We start from the raw sequence: 22953 nt of genomic DNA, 5'->3' as shown, positions 1-22953 counted from the left end.
GGGCGGGGGGCTGGGGTGCGGCAGGGCCTCTTCCCCGGCAGCGCCGATGCGGCCCCGACTGGGACGGGAGCGGAGACGCATCCCCGGGGCCGGTACCTGCTCTCCCGAGCCCGCACGTCAGCACTGCTCCCCGCTTTTGCACAGAGGCAAAAAGGCGCCCCCCGCCTTCCCACCCCCACCCGGGGAACAGGGGTCCGCACTGAGCCAGGTGCGAATATTCGCTCGTTTTCTCCGCGTTTCCCGCCTCCCCTCCCCCGGCCGGGCCCGCGCCCCCCCGCTGCACCCCGGAGTTGGCTGCGGCGCGCGAGCAGTTCCCGTCAGTCCCTCCCCGCTCGCACAGGATGTCCTTATTAGGACATCTGCGTCAGCAGGTTTCCACGGCCGAGCCCTGTGGCTGCGGGGGAGCCCTCCCCGAGGCCCCCCATTTGGGGGGCGCACGGGACCCCCTAAGACCCCAAAGACGGCGCGCCCCGAGGCGAGACGTCCCACCGGGTCGGCGGGAGGGGGCGCCGCGGACGGCGGGGGCGGCCGGGACCCCGCAGAGCCGCGCGGCCCCCCCGGCCCCCCCCGCGCGGCGAGATGGTGCGCGCCGGTGACGCGGGGCCCATTCATACGATGCTGCTATAAAAGCGGCGGCCGCGGCGCCTCGTACTCCAACCGCAGCCGCAGCAGCCCCGGGACGAGGCCGAGCCGCGCGGCCCCGAGCGAGCAGGCACCGCGCTCTCCCCCGCGCCGCCGTCTTGGAGCCCCGGCCCCGCTCCGGCCCGCACCCTCCGGCATGATGTTCTCCAGCTTCAACGCCGACTACGAGGCGGCGTCCTCCCGCTGCAGCAGCGCCTCCCCGGCGGGGGACAGCCTCTCCTACTACCACTCCCCCGCCGACTCCTTCTCCAGCGTGGGCTCTCCCGGCGCCGCGCAGGTGAGCTGCGCCCCGCCTCGCGCCTCGGGGTCGCCGCGGGGGGACGGCGGGGCGGGGCGCGCAGGAAGCGAGGCCGGGACCCGCGCCCGGGGTGGGGGGACCGGCTGCCCGCCCGCGCCCCGAGCGGGGTACCCCGTCCTGGGAGTCCCGGGCTTGGCGCTCCGCGCGCTGCTCGTAGTAAGCCCCGCGCCCCCCTTCTTTGGCGCGGCAGGTCCGCGCTCCGCCGCCCCGCGGGCCGGCGCCCCAGAACCGGGCTCTGACAGTCGCGGGGACCCGCACCCCCGCGAGGACTCGCGCCCCGCGCCCGGCTGCGCCCGGTCCCCGCGCCCCGCGCAGCCCGGAGCGGGCGGGAGGCGGGCGGGAGGGTGGACGCAGGCGGGTGTGTAAGGCGCTTTCATTGATAAAAAGCGAGTTCATTCAGGAGACTCCGGCGCGGCGCCTGCGTCAGCGCAGACGTCAGGGATATTTATAACAAACTCCCTTTCAAGCGAGTGATGCTGAAGGGATAACGGGAGCGCGGCGGCTGCAGGGCGAGACGGGCGGCGCGCTGCGGAGCTCTAGGCTGGGAGAGGGGGCCCTTTGGCCCCAGCAGAGGGGCCCCTGGGGCGCGTCGCCCCGAGCCCGCTGCCCGCTGGAGACCCCGCTCGCCCCCCCCCCCCCCATGTCCCGAGCCTGCTCGCTCACGCCGGCTCTCCCCTTGTGCCTTCCAGGACTTCTGCGCGGATCTGGCCGTCTCCAGCGCCAACTTCATCCCAACGGTGACTGCCATCTCCACCAGCCCCGACCTGCAGTGGCTGGTCCAGCCTACCCTGGTCTCCTCCGTGGCCCCCTCCCAGACGAGAGCCCCCCACCCCTACGGAGTCCCCCCTCCCGCAGCCGGGGCTTACTCCAGGGCTGGCGTCGTGAAGGCCATGACTGGAGGCCGAGCGCAGAGCATTGGCAGGAGGGGCAAGGTGGAACAGGTGAGTTCTCGGACACTCTGGCGGGGGGGCAGGAGGCCCGCTGTCTGGTGGACATGGGGAGTGCAGAGCAGTGAAGCCAGTGTTGTCAGTGACTAGGCAGGGAACCCTGGCTCCAAGCCCTCTCCATCCTGAGTTAGACTCTGATACCCCAAGACCCCGAGAGTTTCCTCTCTAAAGGAGAATCCCTGATGGGTTCTTATCTCCTGCTTGGAGACTGGGCTCTTCTTTGTTCTCTTCCTGAGGATCTTATTTTAAATGCAAGTCACACCCAGCCTGCAATTGCAGGTTAGAAATGGATTCACAGGAGAGGTGCCAGGAAGCTGGGAAGCTGCAGGAGCCAGTTTCACAGGGGTGGGTGAGTGGAACTGATGGCAGACACTGTTACTGAGTGTTGGTCTCCTACAATTATTTTGTAGTTGTCCCCTGAAGAGGAAGAGAAGCGGAGAATCCGAAGGGAAAGGAATAAGATGGCTGCAGCCAAATGCCGGAACCGGAGGAGGGAGCTGACAGACACACTGCAAGCGGTGGGTAGAGCTCACGGGCCACTTTCTAAAACTCAAGGGGCGAGTTGGAGATTGAGCATGGGGAGCAGGGTCCCGAGTAAGCCCGCGTCTCATGCTCCGCTTTCTCCCTCTGCGTGCAGGAGACAGACCAACTAGAAGATGAGAAGTCTGCTTTGCAGACTGAGATTGCCAACCTGCTGAAGGAGAAGGAAAAACTAGAGTTCATCTTGGCAGCTCACCGACCTGCCTGCAAGATCCCGGATGACCTGGGCTTCCCGGAAGAGATGTCGGTGACTTCCCTTGATCTGAGTGGGGGGCTGCCTGAGGCTACCACCCCTGAATCCGAGGAGCCCTTCACTCTGCCCCTCCTCAACGACCCTGAGCCCAAGCCCTCTGTGGAGCCGGTCAAGAGCATGAGCAGCGTGGAGCTGAAGGCCGAGCCCTTTGATGACTTCCTCTTCCCAGCTTCGTCCAGGCCCAGTGGCTCCGAGACAGCCCGCTCTGTGCCAGACATGGACCTGTCTGGTTCCTTCTATGCAGCAGACTGGGAGCCCCTGCATGGTGGCTCCCTGGGGATGGGGCCCATGGCCACAGAGCTGGAGCCCCTGTGCACCCCAGTGGTCACCTGTACTCCCAGCTGCACTACTTACACGTCTTCCTTCGTCTTCACCTACCCGGAGGCTGACTCCTTCCCCAGCTGTGCGGCCGCCCACCGCAAGGGCAGCAGCAGCAACGAGCCCTCCTCTGACTCGCTCAGCTCACCCACGCTGCTGGCCCTGTGAGCAGGCGGGCAGGGGAGGCAGGAGGCACACGCAAGTGCCACTGCCCGAGTTGGTGCATTACAGAGAGGAGAAACACGTCTTCCCTCAAGGGTCCCGGTAGACCTAGGGAGGACCTGATCTGTGCGTGAAACACACCAGGCTGTGGGCCGCAAGGACTTGAAAGCATCCACGTGTGGACTCAAGTCCTTACCTCTTCCGGAGATGTAGCAAAAACGCATGGAGTGTGTATTGTTCCCAGTGACACATCCGAGAGCTGGTAGTTAGTAGCATGTTGAGCCAGGCCTGGGTCTGCGTCTCTTTTCTCTTTCTCTTTAGTCTTCTCATAGCATTAACTAATCTATTGGGTTCATTATTGGAATTAACCTGGTGCTGGATATTTTCAAATTGTATCTAGTGCAGCTGATTTTAACAATAACTACTGTGTTCCTGGCAATAGTGTGTTCTGATTAGCAATGACCAATATTAAAGTAAGGAAAGATATGACTTTATTTTCTAGTAGATAGAAATAAATAGCTCTATCCATGTACTGTAGTTTTTCTTCAACATCAATGTTCATTGTAATGTTACTGATCATGCATTGTTGAGGTGGTCTGAATGTCCTGACATTAACAGTTTTCCATGAAAACGTTTTATTGTGTTTTTAATTTATTTATTAAGATGGATTCTCAGATATTTATATTTTTATTTTATTTTTTTCTACCTTGAGGTCTTTTGACATGTGGAAAGTGAATTCGAATGAAAAATCTAAGCATTGTTTGCTTATTGTTCAAAGACATTGTCAATAAAAGCATTTAAGTTGAATGCGACCAGCCTTGTGCTCTTTTCATGTTCAGAGTTTTGTAAGATTCTGAAAGGCATCAGAGACCAGTTTGTCTGGAAGGGTGACTCCCAGAGGGGGACACACCCTTTGTTTGATCTCTTATCAAAGAGGAGAAGCAAACCCAAGAGCTGATGTTGGACTATTTCATAAAGACCTGTCTTCACACTATAATGCTAAGATTCTCTACTTTCTTATTCTTTCTTTTTCTATTTTCAAAACCAAAGGGAAGGGATATTTAAATCTAGTTCATGTTAAATTAACATTAGTTAATATTAAATTTCTATGTCTTGATGTTAAAGGAATCCTCTCAGCAAACAGAATTAAGCTTTGCCCAAACCACTTTAACTTTTTGTTCCCACAAAATCACCTTCAGGGTGAATTAGTTGAAGAATGGTGGGAGTGGATGACTTTCTCAGTATTGCACTATTGGGATTAGAATCTTACGCAGCATCTGCAGCGCCAGTTCGATCCCCGGTCCCTGGCGAGGGTCCAACATGGCATGACAGACCTCTCCTGCCACGCCCGCTGCTCCCCTCAGCAGTGCATTTCATCACTCTGCCTGTTCTGTTTCCTGCTCTGGCTCTGGTGAATCCTCTCACCCTCCAGCGTTTCTGACTGTACCCAGTGCTTGTATAAATAAATAAATAAATCTTAAAAAAAAAAATAAAGAATCTTAACTTCTTCACTCGTTACCCTATCCATCAGGCTGAACTGCCTCTTAATACTTGGTTTAAAAACAAAACTTTTCAGTCCATATCTCTAACATACATATATTTAGTTTGACTATTTTTATTCTTGGAAGGAAAAGAAGGCTATTGTCCTATCCCGTACTAATAAACTTCTGAACTTTCTTTAACACATCATATACCTGACACGCAGTTTACACCCAGGGGAGGAAAAAGCTGACTCTGAACATTTGAGAGAAATTGTAAATAGTACAAATAATGGTTGATCTTTTAGCAAATAAAAAGTTACATAATCATTCAACAAGAAGTCAACATGACTCTGAATAAGCCATAACTTAGACACTTTATCATCTTAAAGAAGAACATGACCTTTGTCCGGGACACCTCTGGTAATGGGGCACTGACACGCACTAGTACAAACCACAAGGAAAGGAGCCGGCGCCTTCCTCCTTGTCTCAGGTATCACACAGGCGCCACTTGGAAGCCAGAGTCAGCGTTTGTACACATGCTGGGAGACGAGGTAGCTCAGCGCCAGCCTTCTAATGCTTCGGCGATAATGAAAATCACTGGGTGGTTGTGGGGTGTTGCGCTCTGTCAAGATGCAAGTTTTCATTAAAAATCACTGTTCCTTTGCCCTGTTCCTCACGTAATCATTGACAATGGGAAACAATGTACTTGAGGCACTTAAGGGCACTGATACGGGAACACATCATTTGCATATTATTTGTCTGTCTTACAATAATGAAAGTGGCCTTTGACACTTCCCCTGCCCCATTTGCTGATCTGAAATGACAGGTGATACACCCTGTAAGGAAACCAGCTGGCTCCATTACATGTAGAGCACTAACAACCCAGGAAGGACATTTCCCAGGTGGCAAAGCGGGGCTGGACCTCTATCCCTGGACACTGAACTGCTCCTGGGAACCTGACCAAAGACCCCTGTCAACCCCAAAATGACCCTAGAAAGAGCAAGCACTGCTTTCCCTTTGGCAGCCCTGGCCAAGGCTCAGACACAGACCCTTCTTTGAGTTCCCCATATCCCAGCTGAGCCCAGGCTGCTGCATCAACAAAACTGCATGAATGGTCCAGAGAGAGGGAGTCAAACGTAGGGAATCTCTTTGATTGGCTTCTCAGAGGCCATAGGGCTTCTCATAAGGTGACCTCCCACCAAGCCTCCTGCTGTTCATTCTCATGTGATTAAGAGAAAAGAATTTCCTCTCTTTCTAACTAAAGTGCTCCTACCAAATCCGCTCCTGACTCAGAATCCCACAACTCCCATAGATGATAGACAGACACTGGGAATGTCAACTTCATTTGGGAAGAAACTGATCCTCACCCACATGCCATGACCTCAAATTGGCTTGGAAAAAAAAACCAACACACCACAACAATTATCTCAGGGCTCCATCACTCAACACTGATACAAGAGATCCACGTGTATTAGAAGGGCATGGAGACAACAATGGGGAGGAGTCATTTCCATATGGGGAGCGTGGATAGTTTAATTCATGCATGAAATCTCAGACCTGGCTCAGTTCTGGGTCCATAGTTCAGGGTTACTTAGTATTTACCCAATGGATGAATGAAAAATATTCTCCACTCATTCTTAAAATGATCCTATCCTAGATCCTGTAATAATACTGAGCAATGAAGATTTCACATCTTGGAGGTCTGGTTTCAAACAAACACCCAATTCCTAACTTGTGGAAGTCCTCCACAACCACTCTGGATTAGCTCTGCCAATTCATCTTCAAAGTGAATGCACAGCCATTGTGTTTCTGGTGCCAAATTAATTTTAGATTGAAAAAGAGTAGGAGAAAAAATTATCTCTATATAGTAGTGGATTGTAGATTCCGCATCATCTTTGCATGCCCCTGCATCTTGTGCAATTATCAAAATTAAAGGGTAGCATTTAACAATTTATTTTTATAACAGTAATTTTGTATCAACAACAACTTTCCATGTGCCAGTGAAGGGAAATCAACGATGCTATCTTTAATTAATGGACAAAGAAGAGACTGAGGTAAAGTAAAAGTTCTCAGATGATTAAGGAATCAGCTGAGGTTTCAATGTTGTTCAATTAAAGAAAACTAAAACAAAAAATCAATCTTTAACATGGTATAAGAGGCTTCATCCAAACACAGAAGAATCAAATTCCACAAAAAATAAAGGCATGTGCATCTTGAATGCTGTCCATCAGAGCACCTGAGGTGGTACTGTTTTGATATTAACATTAAAAATCTACATTGACTGCTGCCTAGCTCCTTCTCACGTCCCTGTGTCCGCAAGCACTCTGCTCAATGGGAGGAATGGCCTTTCTTCCATCCCTAACACATAGTGTGCTTGTTCCTGCTGCAGGACCTTTGCACCTGCTGTCCTTCTGCCTGAATCTTTTCCCTCCACAAAAGCTCCTTCCTGTCATTCAAGACTCAGTTCAGGGACAGTCCAAGAACTTTCCCAGGCATTCTGTCAGGAGTACCTTCTGCACACACTCCCTCCTCATGACTCCCCACCCCAGTATACTGCTTTCTTGTTGCTGCCTTTTTTTTTTTTTACAGCACATATCACTATCTGCAACACTTAATTTATGTTTTCTTTTCTTCTTCTTTTTAAAAACAAATTTCTTCCCTCTTGTAACTGGTTGGTAAATTCTCTGTGAACAGGAATCTTTTCTGTCTTGACTACCTCTGGTCCCCAATGCTCATTAAATGTATGATGGTGGGGAAAAAACATGAATGAAAACAGAATAAAGACTGAAGGCAGATGAAAATGGCAGAATTGTCTAAAGAGTGACAATTAGAACTTAAAGGTGAAGATGCACTATGTACTTTATAGATTTATTCTTGGGTGGCAGAGACTGGTCCTTGGTGTTTTCTTTTTTAACACCTATCAAGGGTTCTACAATATTCAGATGAGGAAATAGCTAGCTTGGGAAGGAATTTTAAACAGGGCAAAAAATACAAGTATACAGCAGGTCAGAGACACTTTCTGATTAATTACAAATTGAGAAGTTTGCTTCAGGATCAAATGGAGAATGGATGTGAAAATAAATGTAGGTATGATCATCATGAGTTAGGAATTGGATATACGTTTGAAACCAGACCTCCAAGATGTGAAATCTTCATTGCTCAGTATTAGTACAGGATCTAGGATGGGATCATTTTAAGACTGTGTGTGAAATAGATTTCTGCTTGTTGAAATAATGGAGAATTTTTTTCATTTATCCATTGGGTAAATAGTAACCCTGAACTATGGACCCAGGACTGAGCCAGGTCTGAGATCTCATGCGCGAATTAAACTATACACACTCCCCATAAGGAAATGACTCCTCCCCATTGCTATCTTACAGGAGGAAACAATTTTTAGACTATTGCATAAATCCACAAGTTCATTGGTTCCTAGCAATTGTGTGTGCTACCTTATACAACCTACAATTTAGTTTGTATTAGAAAAGAAGAATAAGGGTTAGCTGCTCTCACTATCATCATCAATATCAGCGTCATTATTATAATTTTCCAAGAATATGCGCAGACCTGAGGAGAAGCAGAGGAGTAAATTCATTGAATCCTGATGAATGAATTTGAAGTGCCTGAAGGGTGTCAGCTGGATAGATTTCCACTTTCTTTGCCCAAAGGAGAAGGCAGCAGAAACATAAACCAGTTTAGTTATAACACAATTCATTTTAATGGCTCCACACACCCACTCACAGACTAAACTAAGCTTCCTTTCCTTTGCCCAAGCTGTACAAGAGGATGGAGAGGAGCAAAGAGATGTGGCCATTGTCCCAAGGAGGCTGCCTAGGCTGGTGGCCATTGGCTCATCCCATTAATAAACCCTTTTACTTTTAGCTCCCACTGACTTGAAGGTTTGGTTCAGTCAGTTGATTAAGGTAAGAACCCAGAGGGGCTTGATCATCCCTTACATGAGAAGCAGATTCATATGAACAGGCACAGTTAGAGTCTAGAGCAGAAGGCAGCACCTTCATCACCAGGGTAAATGGCACAGGCCCAGTTGCTACCATGTTTACTTTGGGGAGCAATGTGTGGCCAGAACTACAGACACAATGACTCATTCAGACTTTTTAGTCAATCATGAGACTGTTATCACAGCTGAACTCATCAAAACCAGATGAAAAACCGTATCAATCTGGGTTTGAGGAGTTGAATCGACATATCAGAGTGGTTCAGTGCATGGCCTCAGCTTTGAATTCTGGTTCCTTGACCTTGGGCAAGCTTACTTCCTCCCCATCTGTAAAAGAGAGGGAATTATTGCACCCACCTCTTGATGTATATATATTAAATAAATTAGATAGATGGAGTGTTTATTACAGTGCCTGGATACACAGAAGTATTGTGGAGGTGTTGGCTGATGTTTATAATTTAGGGAGATGGGGGGGTCAGGGGAGATAATAGATATATGTCCTCTGGAGCAAGCATGGACTTTATTTCATTTAATAAAAAGCTTCTGGGTGTCTACTGTGTATCAGATGCTAGATTCAAATCTGCTGTCCTCAGAGTTCATGGTCTCATAAGGGAGGAAGATACACAGAAACAGATTACAGTACATAGTAACAGTGAAAATTTACACCAGGTGCAGGGGTTGCAGAGAGGAGAGGGGATGAATTCTTATCTGGGGCAATCCCTAAAAAGGTAACCTGGAGGTGGTTTTAAAGATGGATAGAATTTATTAGATGAGCGAGTGGCGGGTGAAGGATTTTAGGATACAGAGGGTAGCACTGTAAAAGCCCAGACTTATACAACAATGTGCTTGGTTTTGCTAGACACAGAACGTGGAGGAGGAGAGAGTGGGGGATGTAAATGATAGAGCATCACATAAGTACATTTCATGATTTCATTTATATCAATATTGCAGCATCAAAGTGAAGTGGGCTGGACATAGATCAAGACGAGGTACCTGTGGCCAGACCATGAAGAGCCTGGTGTTTACTTAGTTCAGTTGTGTGTAGGCTGAACCAAGGCAGTGGTGGTGGGAATGGAGAGGGAACAAGAGGTAATTAGGGGGTAGGACTGTCAAGATTTGGTGACTGAGTGGATGTGGAGGCGAGGGAGAAGGAGGAATCCAACCTCACTTCCAAGTTTACCCAGCCCGACACTCAAGGACACTACACTCTCACCAGTGACTTTGTGACTATAGGAAGAACAGCAGGTTTGAGGGTTAAGAAGGTAAATTCTGTGTTGGGCACTCGGAGTTTGTCATGTCTGGAAGATCAGGAGTGGGGATAGTAGGCGGTTGGAATTACAGGATTGAAGGTTGAGATGCCGCAACCCTGCAGACTCATCAGGAGTGGGTTTCAAAAATCTTAAAGCTCCCTTTTCAGCTTCAAAGCTCTGACGACATCAGATCACTCTTGCAGAAATGCACTGTGGGCCCAGCACGCGTAGGGTGGAGGGTCTGAGCTGCAGATGCAGACTAGGTTGATAGGTGTGCTCGGGTGATGAGGAGGGAGCATTCTGTCCCGGCAGGCCAAGAGGGTAGATTAACACCTATTTCTATACAAGAAATTATCACAAACGTAGCAGCTTAAAATAACGCACATGCACTATCTCACGGTTAAAAAATTAAAAAGGTGGAGCAAAGCAAACTGAGGAACATCATGTTTTTATTTGGTAAGTGCTGATTTCTGTTAATGCCTGAAAAAAATTACTACGAACTTTAAAATGGAAAATTCCTGAAAAAAAAAAAAAAAAAAACCTAAAGAATAAGTCAAGAAAACAAAACGTGACATCCACATTATTATGATCTAGTAGTTGCTTAATACTAGTGAGCTACTGTTGTGCTGCTTAGGAAAAGAAAATCTAGCCCTCAAAGCTCACGATGTGCTGGACCCTGTGCCAAATATAGACAAACACACACATCTACACTAGCTCATTAAAACAACCTGAGACGACGAAGTCCTGCTATTAACCTTATTTTATAGATAATAATACAGTCTGGGACACAGAAGATTGTGATCTGCTCAATATCAGCTAACTGGAGTGACAGAGTTGGAATTCGTGCCCTCATGACGTGGCTCCACAGCCTAAATCTTAGCCCTTAGTCAGGAAAAACAAAGCAAAACCGACAGCCCCAACAACCTCGTAGGCCGGGGGCGGGGTGGGGGAGGTGGGGGGTGGGGGGGGGTGGTGGGGGTTGTGGGGGGAAGCCCTGCCCAAAGGTCAGGGAGGCCACTTTGCATCTAGGACGGCTTCTTCCTATTCCCGACCGGCCTCTGCCGGCTCCCAGGCCTAGGGAAAGCCGGCTTCCCAAGGACCGCCCAGGGAGATCTTTGGGGGCGCACCCCCGACGCCCCCGCCTACGCTCTCTCAGCTCCCTGGGCGCACCTCTGCCCTCGTCTGCCAGACCCAGGTTTCTCCCGGCCGTTCCCAGCTTCCGGCGCTTTGCTCCAGGCCAGGTCGCTAGGTCAGGTCATGCCTGGAGCTCCCAAGTCGTCTATTTACTGTTTGGTTTCCAAGGTGACACGTAGGCGCCGTCAGCGCCTCTCGTCATCGGCCCCGCAGCGCGGCCCCCACCCGGCGCCGTGACGACCGCCGGCCGCTTCCGCTCTGCCCATATTTGGCGCAGTCGCCGCGCCGCGGGTGGGGAGAGGCCGGGAGCCGGACTCCGCTCGCCCCGCCCCCCGCCCCGGCCACGCCCCCTGGAATGCTGCCCCCCGCGGCCCTTCCCGGCGACCCCCGCCCCTTCCCTGCGACCCGAGCCCAGCTGAGGGGCGGGGTGCTGGGGACCCCGGAGTGGGCGTGGGTGATGGAGGGGTAGCTCTGAGGTCTTTAGCATCCCCTGACTCGTAGAGGCTGCAGTCGAGATTTGGGGGTGTCTTGCCTGTTTCGGGTGGGTGAGCTGGGATCACGATTTTCTCACTCTGCCCGGAAATCACGGGAACAGTCATCCCTCGCCCAACTATTTTATAGGCTTGAGCTTAAAATTCTCGCCCAAGGTGCAGTGGAAAGCTTTGAAGACCGAGGTTCTGGGATCAGTGCTGACCCCCTGGGGAGACGAGTGACCTTGAGAAGGTCACGTGCCTTTCTCCAGCCTGGAGAAGGAGCGGTGGGGGTGGGGCTGCAGGGGTCGCAGCAGCGTTCTCAGGCTCCGGGGGGGACCTGTCCTTGACCCTCCCAGGACACCTCTCCTCCCGCCCGGACCCACATAACTGGGGTGTCAGTGGAGTTCTGTGGGGACCCTTCAATTCCAGCCACCATCGTAGCAGGATTGGGGTGACACTTTGCGGCTTGCTCTCATTGGGCTCTTAATTAACTTTAGTTAACTGATAATTGAATGAATTCCAGACAAATTACCTCCGGAATTCACCTCCCTAAGTCCGGACCCCCGCCATTCCTCATGGAGGGGGAGAGAGGAGTATTGCGAGGATTAATAATGCGCGGCGGGGGTGCTAATATAAAGTGATTTGCAGATGTAAAGGGCACTACGCAGTCCTGGGAGGAATCCAGCGAGATTCCAGAATTCTCCGAGGAAGCCGTGGGTGTGTGCCGCCGGGCCTGGGGCGGGGGTGGGGCGGGCAGTGTCGCAGTGGCCTCTGCTGTGGAGCAGGCTGTGGGCGTGGGGTTCAGTCTTCAAGCAGCTCAGTCGCTCCCCGCCACTCCCCCGCCCCCAAGTTCCTCCCCAGTTTTTCAGAATTTCAGAACGGGGTGGTACATCAGATATTATTCTCTACTTCAGCCTTTCTATTTCAGAAATAGGCAAACTAAGACTCAGAGAAGTTGGTTCATTCATCCAAACTTGCACAGCTAGAGACAAAAACAAGTCTGCATGTCTGGCTTCAAATTAGAGTTCCTTTCGCCTCACCTCTAACTCTCCCTGTGCGCTTGTGGCTTCAGGCCCCCGCGGCCTGATTGCAGCGCCCCCGGGGAATGCCAGTGGCCGGCCGGCTGCCATACACAGCCCGCAGCGTGGCACCAGGGCCTGGGGTGTTGGCTCCAGGTGTGAACTCCCCCAGACCACAGGCCTTCCTCCATACAGTGGCTGCATGGAATGAATAGTCCAGAGAAACTGGGTTGACTGTTGTGAAGCCAGTTTTAGATCATTTTTTTGTTACCCAAGCCTTGCAGTAAACTTTTTTCTCAGCTCAGATGACAGCAGAAAGTAAAGTACGAGTTTGAAACCGTGGAAACCCCTTTCTGCTGTTTGGATGGTGTTTGCATGGCCCAAGAAGGAATGCATTCTCTCTCTCTCTTTCCCTACGTCCTTCCCCAATATACCCCCCACCCCCCACCGAACTTCCTCTTACTTTTTATATTCTATTTCCTTCCTGACTTCTAGGCTGAATATGAACGCTGTTCAGACGGAGCAGAACGGTGGCCCCCACTGGCCCGGGACATCCCAACTGACCGATTCCAGGAAGGGTCCCGCATCATTCCCCTGTCTCTAGGGTTATGCTTGGAGCTAAGCAAAGAAGCAGCAGCTCTGCCTTCTGGTGGACATGGGAGGCAGAACAACACCCTTCTCTGGTTTCAGCAGCCCCCTCGTGGGGATGCAGTTTAGGGCAAGAGATTATCTTTCTTCACACTGATGGAAATGGCAAAATTTGGAAGAAAAATAATCTCCCTTTTCTCTCGCCTTAGTTTATGGACAAAGGTCTGTTCAATGTGAATGCAGAAAAGACTGTAGTTTCTCTTGCCTAGACTGTTTTTTCCTTCCAGCTTTCCAAACCCTGCCCCTTCTTTTAAATCCTATTTAAATTCCACCCCCTTTTCGGACACTCTTCTCCTATATATCTTTTGAAACACACCTTTCGCAAACCCAGCAGGCTCATACACTCACTCTACTGATTTTTCCTTGTGGGTGGGACCATGTCTTGTGTATCTTGTGCGTTTGAAGACACCATAGTGCCCAGCACAGGACTGGGAACAAAAACTGCTCTCAAGAAGCCTTTGCTGCTGAATGAATTGATTAATTTCTACAGAAATAGCCTTTGCTTTGATAAACTTTCCAGAACTCTTAGTTCTTTAGGAGAATCTACGTAGTGATCCTATCAAACAGTCTTGCACAATAAGAAGTTTCACAAAGCAATTTCACAAGAAAACACCACCACCCAGAAAGGGATGAGGAAGTTTGAAATGGACTTTCAGAAAGATGAAGAGGAGCCTGTCAACATGGGAAGGTCAAAGGACTAGGAATTAGGAGTGAGGGTCTTTATTCTGGGGCTCAGAAAGGCTGCATAGACTCTGGGTTTCTATCTAGATACCACGGCTTGCTCTGTGACCTCAGGCAACTTCCCTCTCTGTGCCTCAGTTTCCTCACTTGCACCATCTCATAGTGTTTAGAGGAGGATAAATTGAGTTTGATATTACAGTCAGAACAGTTCAGAACAGTTCACAAACAAGTTTGTGAATGAATTTTCCAGCTTCATGTCTTGTAAATGGAATGGGGAAAGAATCTCTGGTCTCTGCCTCCCTTCTGCAGTGATCATCCTGGGCCATGTAGGAGCTTCAGGGTTAGGCAGATCTGGATCAGCTCCTGTCTCTGACAGTAGCTGTATGACCTTGGACCAATCTGTCTACTTCCTTGAACGCTCAGTTTTCTCATCTGTGAAGTGCAGATAATTGCCTACCTCAAAAGACAGTTGTATTGTGTGTTTATAAAATGCCCGGCATCTAGGGAACTCAATAAACAGAAGCTACAGTTATCATTATTGACAAGAGGAGTCATAGCCAAAGGAGAAGAGTCTCTAAAGTCTTTGAAATTTCCAGAAACACTGAACACCTTGAACCTCACTGGGAACCCCTTGGTTCCTGGAGTTTGAGGGGTGGGAGAGTAGGCCCTGGGTCTGAGCCACCATGAGATATCACAACATTTGCAGAAATCAAGAATGGGCTGACTTGCACATCTGCTCTAGGAACACTTACTGCCCCAGGGTGGCGATGAGGGTGTGGGCCCAGGGGAGCCTCAGCCAGCATCTCTGCGCCCCTCCTGCTCTCCCTCTCAGGAGGGGAGACTCTAGCAGGAGAGGGCGTTGGCAGGGTGGGCCTTGGAAAGCTGTTGCTGAACGTGCGTGAGTGTGTGTGTGTGTGTATGTGTGTGTGTGTGTGTGTGTGTGTGAACAGCCCAGAGATATCTCGTCCCGGAAGCTGGACTTGAAGGCTGGTGTGGCCGCTTGCACACAGTTGCTACCCCCAGCCCTGATCCAGGACACCCCAGAGATTGCCAGTGCTTATCGGAGTGGTGGGGGAGTGAGGTTACGAGAATCTTAAAGTCAAATTAACCTCAATTCCCTTCAGTGGCATGTGTGGGCAAGTATTAAGGGGAACATGCAAATTATACCAAGGACTACTGTGTGTAGTCCTTGTCCTCTGAGTCTGTTTGAAAGGGGATAATTCAACAAAGAGAGGGTGTTGCTGCCGAAGCATGTTGGGAATCACTCTTAGGGCCCTCACATATGATGACTCTTGTCCCTCCTGGCCCCCAGGAGTCGTGTTCCCTGTGGCTCCCCAGGTCAGGGGACACTAAGGAAGTTGTGTTTCAGCCCAAGACCTGGACAAATTCACCTGAGGAGCTGTTTGGGGATCACAGCGATCCATAAGCCTCTTCCCGAACTCACGTTCCCAGTCATGGTGACACAGTGGGCGCTAACGTAGCAAACTAGAACCTAGAAGCAGAACTCAAAAGGTAAAACTACCTTAAAAAAAATGTGGCTTGTTTGTGGCCACATGGATGGAGCTTGAGGGGATTATGCTCAGCAAAATAAGCCAGAAGGAGAAAGACAACCACTGATGGGGTCACTTTAGGTGTGGAATATAGAGAAACCAGACAAAAGGTCAGATAAAGTCAAACTTAAAAACTAACCCTTGAAAGTTGACCATAGAACTGAGCCATCCAGAGGGGGAGGGGAGAGCAAAATGGGAGGGGGAGAGAACAGTGGACCAAGGTGGTGGACGCGAGTGCTTTGGTGGTGGACGCGAGTGCTTTGGTGGTGGGTGCACTATGGGAATTATACCTGAAGGGGGAGATTCTATACTTCCAAAAACCCAACAATGATGCAAACCAATGACATGTCAATAAAAAATTTAAATAGAAAAAGAATTTTTAAAAAGATTTATTTATTTATGCATACAAGAGCTGGAGTACAGGCCAGCTGGGTGCAGGGGTGAGAGGATCCACCAGAGACAGAGTGGGGAGCAGAACAGGCAGACTGACTGAAACACGTTGCTGAGGGGAGCAGCAGGCGAGAGAGGAGAGGTCTGCTATGCCATGTGAGTTGCTTGCTGGCTGGGGATTGAACTTGTGCTGCAGAGGCTGCGGATTTCTTCATAGTGTGGTGCCACCAGGGATGCCCAGAAAAAGAATTTTTAAAAATGTGGTTTATGAAGAATCACAAAGGGGCTAGTACTGGTTGTCTCTGGGGAGGTGGGAATGTTTTTTATTCTTTTTGCTTGTTTCTACTTTCTGAGTTTTTGTGTTCAACAAGCACATTCTGCTTTTGTAATAAGAAAAAATATTTTTAAATGTTTCTAGTTGAGCAATAGGTTTTAAAAATACATAGTATGTAATAATATATAGTATGTATATATTATATATAGCATATATTATATTATGGAAAGGCTCAAGTACCTCCCGATTATTTTTTGCCTCCCCCATTCTTTCCAAAAGAAATAGATGTTCATGACAAAACTTGAAGATTCAGATAATCAGAATAAACAAAATAAAAAAATCACCTGTAACCCCATGACAGAGATAACTACTGCCAACATTTTTGATTTTCCCTTTCTACTATAGCTTTAGTTTTGTACTCTTAGTTTACATACTGTAGTTTTCTAAATGAAAATAGGACCATGCTGTAATAATGCTTTTAAAAAAATAAAATTTTATTGATTTACCTTGGTATCCGATAGTAAGTAACTTATGGGAGGACAGCTTCATACCTCGACATGTGTATTTACCAGCTGCACCGACTACCAAGGTTCTGGTGCCTTCCACTGTCAAGTTGACCACGCCGCCCTCGACCCTTCCCTTCCCCTCTGACTCTCGTAACCACCATCATAATTTTCTGGTTTTGTTGTGTTTTGTGATTCTCAGGCTTAAGGTTGAGTCGCGGTGCCCTCTGCTGGCCACCAGAGGGCATTACAATTCTTGAGGACGCAGGGACAAACCTGGGTTTTAAAACTTGCACAGAATTCTCCGGGCAGAAAAGCGGCGCTAAAATCGGGGGAGTTGGGGGGTGGGGTGGGGTGGGCTGGGGGTGGGGTGGGGGAGCACTCTGCTTCTGATGGTGTTAGGAAAGTTACTCTGGAGGACAGACTTCAGCACTTGCATGTGGGGCTTCCCTGGGGGGGAGCGGAGGGAGCGGGGGCCTGGAGGCTGGGAGGGGCTGCCGACATACCTGGATCCGGCCGCCTGGAGGACACCTGAGGGGCAGGACAGAGTCAGAGGGCACCTCCCGGCCCTTCCTGTGGTGCCGTGTGCCCGATGTCGCTGCATGCAGACAATGGCTAGAGACGGATTTTCCAGATGAGTTTACGAAACTTCCCTTACCAAATTCACCCCAATAAGAAGCTGAAGTTAGTGAGGGTCAAGGAACAGCAGGGGTAGACACTCTAAATTTCCAGAGCAAAGAAGAGACAGGTAACAAGCGTGCACTCCTGATCTTAAAGAATTGAATTTAAATTGCTCTTGAAGAAGCGCAAAGATTTTTTGCCCCCAATTTTTGATGTCATTCAGGAAAAATGGCCAGATGTGGGTGATGATGGCATTGAAGATAATGGGGAAGGGATTTTGAAAATTTGTCTGTATTTAATGATCTGATTTGAGTGTTGATGTGGCCAAAGGGAGAGAGGCCTTCCAATTTTATATATATGTATATATATATATATATATATATATATATATAGTGTGCGTGTGTGTATATGTTTTGCAGAGAAGACCAGAAAGACTGAAATTTTTGGTGATGGCTATAAATTATGTAAGTAACAGTCTGCTAACCAATTGAAAATAGTATACACCCATACACAACAGCAACGGGAATGGGTTTTCCTCCCAACAGCAATGAAGACAGAATTTTAATGACTACACTAAGTGAATTTAAATTTGTTTTTATAAAGGTTTCCATCTAGGTACTTAAAAGGAGCCTCATGGTATTTTAAATTGCTATAAAGAGACACTTGAAAGACATTCAGAACCCATTATTTATTGTCATGCAAATCAAAATCTTGCATGATGGGTTTTTAAAAAATAAACTCTTAGAAAAGATGTGCAATAAAAATATAAAGAAAAAACTAAAAGAAAAGATGTAAATTAAAATGAAATTCTGCATTAACTATGAATTTTACTAAGTAACGATTATCTGGGAGAGCAATTCATCCTTCAAGGCCATTTGATATGTGCTATGTTTCTGTTCTGTAGGTGCTAGAAGATGTCCATGTAGTGTATTAACACATGTGATTTCATATAAATATTCTTTTTATTAAAAAATTTATTGTTTTTAAAGATTTATTTATTTATGCATACAAGAACAAGGGTACAGGCCAGAGGTGTGTGTGTGGGGGTGAGAGGATGCACCAGATACAGAGTGGAGAGCAGAACAGGCAGATTGACTGAAATACACTGCTGAGGGGAGTAGCGGGAGACACAGGCGAGGTCTGCTGCACCATGTGGGTAGCTCCCTGGCTGGGGATTGAACTTGTGCTGCAGAGGCTGTGGTTAGTTTCATAGGTTGTGTCCCAACCCCTTGCGTCACCTGAGAGGTCCCATGTAAATATTCTTTTTTTTTTTAAATTTATTTTATATAATTCTTACACATTTTTCATCTTTGCACAATGTATGCATTTTCATTTTGATTATATTCCCCATACAATTGCACCCCCCACTTATTTTGACTCTAGTCTTTCCTCTCCCAGTCCCTCCCTTCCCCCCTTCACCCCCTGCCCCAGTAGTGTGTCTCTGGTTTATAGTTGCTTGTTGATTTTGATTTTTACTTTGTATTGATTAGTCTTTTTCCTGGTCTCTTATTCAGGTTTTCTAGATTCCTGCTATGAGTGAGACCATCCGGTATTTTTCTTTTTCTTTCTGACTTATTTCGCTGAGCATGATCCCTTCTAGCTCCATCCATGTTGCTGCAAACTGCATGTGTTTATCTTTTTTGATCGCGGAGTAATATTCCATTGTATATATGTACCACATCTTCTTGACCCAGTCATCTATGTTCACAGTCCTTGCCCAATGCAGTTCCACTCTATACATAGCCAGCAGTGGACATTACTATAAAAAAAAAATGCAGGATTAATATCGTCCTTGTGTAAAAAACACCACCACCATTTTGGTAAAGGCTCCCTGGCATGCTGAGGTGAAGGAATCCTCAGAACTAAAGGATCTCAGGGGTGGGGGGAACTCTTACACACATCTAGGAAATGATTTCCTTCTTTTAACTTTGTTTGCTTTTCCTGCTTATTTTTCCTAATTAGCAAAATCCTTTTCAATCAGGCTGCATTCCTTTGATGGACCCTAGGCACTTTGGCCCATTCCTCTACAGAAATTAATAAAGAATTTTATTTTTAGGATTGCATTGGTATAAAGATAAATACATGAACATATATTATGTTGTCCTTTTTTGACAAAAATTTTTTTTCTTGTGATTTTTCAAGGAAATTAAACCATTTCCATGGGTTCCTAGAAATATGGAGGGCTGTGGGCACTGCACCTTCTGAATCAGCCCAGTTGTCTACTCGGTGGCTGCATTATAGTGCTCTCCATGTGCCAGCGACTGTTCTAGCTTCCTCCAGGGCCACAATCCTTTTTTTTTTTCCAAAGATTTATTTTTTATTTATTTATGCATTGAAGAGCTGGGTGTAGGCTAGAGGTGTGTATGGGAGGGTGTGGGGGTGAGAGCATTCACCAGTGACAGAGTGGGGAGCAGACAGGCAGATAAACTGAAACACACTACTGAGGGGAGCAGTGGGTGAGTCAGGAGAGGTCTGCTGTGCCATGTGGGTTAGCTCCCTGGATGGGGATTGAACTCGTGCTGCGGTGGCTGGGGATAGATTGATAGCTGAGACTTTAACCCCAGCACCACCAGGGAGGCCCCCATATTGCTTTTTAAGTAGGCAACTGGATTGAACATAGAAGGGGCTCAGACCTATAACATGCTGAGTGTTTACTGTGTACCAAGTGCTTCAGCACATTGTTTAACTTTCAGAGCAGCCTGTTAGGTAGAAATTACTATCCACACTGAATCCACAAGAAAACCAGAGTTGAGAAATGGCAGTACTTTCCTCTTATCGTAGGACTAGCAGGTGGCAAATCTGGGATCTGAACCCTGAGTCTGTCTGATTCCCTATAAACGTTGTGTCCTCGATGTGACAGGAGATGCCTGCCTGGAATATACATCTCCAAAGGTGTGTTACAATTTGGGGACTTCACCAGGCAGGGCCAAGCTGTCAGGGAGGGCTGGAGGGCCTTAGGGGAGAGGAACACCAGAGACAGACTTTAGAGGAACACTGATCATAGAGATGAAGTGGCAGGGAAAGATACTTGGAGTCACAAAAATTTAGAGGTGAGGTCCCTGGGTTCACGGGGTCATGAAGATACTTCCCAAGCTGGAGGGAAGTCAGGGTTAGGGAGCAGAGGATGATGAAATAGGGTGTAGCTGTGCCGGGTAAGGAATTTGGGCCCGATCTAATGTGCAGTGGAAGGTTCTTTATTTCCTTGAGCCCTAAAATCAGATCCTAAATCATCAACAACATAGCAGTTTTATCCACCTTCCCTGTCTCAGTTTTGTCTATCAGGAGTGTTGGGAAGCTTGCCCTGTATGTTCAGAGACTCTCTGAGTTAGGAAGCTCAAATAACTTCCAGTCTCATAAGGGTGGGAGCCCAATTCAGGTCCAGGCTATAGCCCCCGGCCTTGGGGGCTCAGTACACAGTTGTGAAGGACCCGGCAGCACAGTCTACAAATCCCTTTAAAAGTTGCTGCAATTGGAGGCAGACAGCCTGGCAGGCAGCGCTCCAGGACAGATGAGGGCGCTCTTCAGGGAAACAAGATTTGACTTGAGGAACCACCAGGATCTGGTTGCAGGATTGTGGGTTGAGAGTTCACCTCCCTGCCCTTTGCTTTAAACTTTAGGATTTAGGATGTCAGCTAATTTCATTTTTTAAAAAGATTTATTTATTTATGCACACAAGAACTGGGGTACAGGCCAGAGTTGCGGGGGGGGTAAGAGGATTCACCAGAGACAAAGTGGGGAGCAGAACAGACAGACTGAAATACACTGTTGAGGGGAGCAGGGGGCGAGACAGGCGAGATGTGCTGTGCCATGTGGGTCAGCTCTCCTGCCGGCCGGGGTTCGAACTTGTGCTGCAGAGGCTGCGGATAGCTTCACAGTGCTTTAACCCCTTGTGCCACCAGGGAGGCCTAATTTCATTCTTAATTCTTACGTCTAAACTTACCTTAACTCTGGTTTCCAAAGTGGGAAAAGATGCAAAAATGCAATTTATTTCCTCTTTATTTTTTCCTCTATTTCATGTTCTTTTAATGCTTTAGCCACTTATTACCAGTGTAATTTTGGGGGAGGGCTTATAACATCAATCAGTTTATTATAGCTCATGATTTTGTGAGTCAGGAATTAAGATTCGAGTTCGCTGGGACATTCTTCTGTTGACTATGGCAGAGACTGATGTGGTATTCAGCTGAGGGAGGGGCGGACCTGGAGGGCCTGAGATGGCCTTAGGTGACACATGGAATTTTGCATTTTGGGTGGTTATCTGACTAATGTCTACCTCCCTCATGAGCCCGGCACTGGGTATGTTTTGCTTATCATTTTATCCCCAGTAGGTAGCCCAACACCTGGCCCTCCAAGGCTTGAATAAATATTTGTTAAATGAATTTGTTAAATTTGTTTAAATGATATAATTCTTACAAAAACTGTCAGGAGCCTTGGAAATAAGGCCCGGGAGGGAGTGATGACAGTAGCTCAGTAAATAGCTCAGGATTTTGCTCAGAACTTTCCAACAGGGCTGGCTGGCACTGTTACCCTGGTTTTATAGATGAGGAGCTGAGGCTGGCCTGACACAGCTGCAAAGGGCGATGTGTCTTTTATATCACAAACCAGAGGAGCTGAGGTAAATGCAGGGACCCTGAAGTTCAAGCAAGTTATTAAAATGAGTTATTTGGGAACTGAATGTGATGAGATGACAAAAAGCTAGACAGTGTGCTTTTAGGTCAGTTACCACAATGAGCCAGACCCCTGTTTCTGCAGTAATCTGAATGCTAGAAGCAAAACCGCCCCAAATGTGGAGGGGAACGTTTACTTTGCTGCCACATTCACGTAATCCATCCCTCAAAATCCACGAGCACTGTTTCCTCCCCTTCCTGGATTTACTTACTTTTGATGTCTCTGCACAGCTCGACTATCCTGCCAATATGTTGCCTTGCTTCTTTAATTTTGACCATCAGCAGGCTGGACTTTCGTCATGAGTGTGGCATCACGAGGCGTTCCTAAAAATAATGATACCCCTGATTGAAGTTGGCTGTGGGGTCAGAGCATTAGCGGATTATCTAATGCTGGGCTTCCTGTGGGCTCTGCTTTGCCTGAAGGACTCTTCTAGATCTTGTTGCTGTGATGGGGAAATACCCCAGGGTGCCAGGAAATTCCTGCCCAGGCAGAGAGCTGACTTCCCGGTATCCCAGAGATTCCAAGCCCAGCCCCCTCAGCTAATCAGCCACAGAGCTGCCTCAAACTGACAAGCAAGCCAGCCCAACAAAAGCAGCTGGAACCCAAACAAACAGACTTGGGTGAGGCTGGGAGGGGACTCAGGCCTGGCGTCATCCAGGCTTTGGGCCAGGCCGTTGTCATGGTGACAGTCAGTTAGTTTACCAGCGGGCAGCAGAGCCAGTTCTCTGAGGGGGAAGCCCAAGGAGGGGCCCTGGGTTGCCCCGGGGGCCTGTGCTTCTTCAAGTAATGGAAAGCCACAGAGAAGGCAGAACCACTTCCAGAGAGGGGTTCCTTGGTTCAGGAGCAGGGGGCGAGGCAGGCAGCCTGGGGTGCAGCGGGCTCGGGAAGTCTGACTGGCCTGAGAGGGAGGGTTGTAGCCATTGAATCAGCAAAGAAGCCTTTGGAAAGGCTGGAAAGCTTTCCAGGCAGAAAGGATTTGCAGCTGTGTTAGCTTTCTGGGCAAAACATGAATAGAAGTGGATCATGGAGTTCTTTACAACAAAAAAACGAAAAACAAAAAACAGCAGTGCCCACACAGACGGGATGGTGGAAGAGAGGGGGCCTTGGCTGAACCTTCAAGCTGGAACGTGAAAATGACGCAGGAGGTTTTTT

The 22953-nt window shown here is 48.5% G+C and overlaps 1 protein-coding gene across 1 annotated transcript; it reads left to right on the top strand.

The window, feature by feature from the left end:
• Nucleotides 1–771: 771 nt before the first annotated feature.
• FOS (Fos proto-oncogene, AP-1 transcription factor subunit) lies at nucleotides 772–3972 on the top strand. Its single transcript, XM_037501999.2, has 4 exons — nucleotides 772–919; nucleotides 1630–1881; nucleotides 2298–2405; nucleotides 2525–3972. The coding sequence occupies exons 1-4, from the start codon at nucleotides 779–781 to the stop codon at nucleotides 3164–3166; spliced, it is 1143 nt and encodes a 380-aa protein (XP_037357896.1). The 5' UTR covers nucleotides 772–778; the 3' UTR covers nucleotides 3167–3972.
• The last annotated feature ends 18981 nt before the right edge of the window (nucleotides 3973–22953 follow it).

Source organism: Talpa occidentalis, unplaced genomic scaffold (assembly GCF_014898055.3).
Source record: "Talpa occidentalis isolate TD23 unplaced genomic scaffold, MPIMG_talOcc4v2.1 talOcc4.11, whole genome shotgun sequence".
NCBI classification, from domain to species: Eukaryota; Metazoa; Chordata; class Mammalia; order Eulipotyphla; family Talpidae; genus Talpa; species Talpa occidentalis.
Note: the sequence above shows the minus strand (reverse complement) of the source record. Positions and strands in the feature narration are given on the sequence as shown.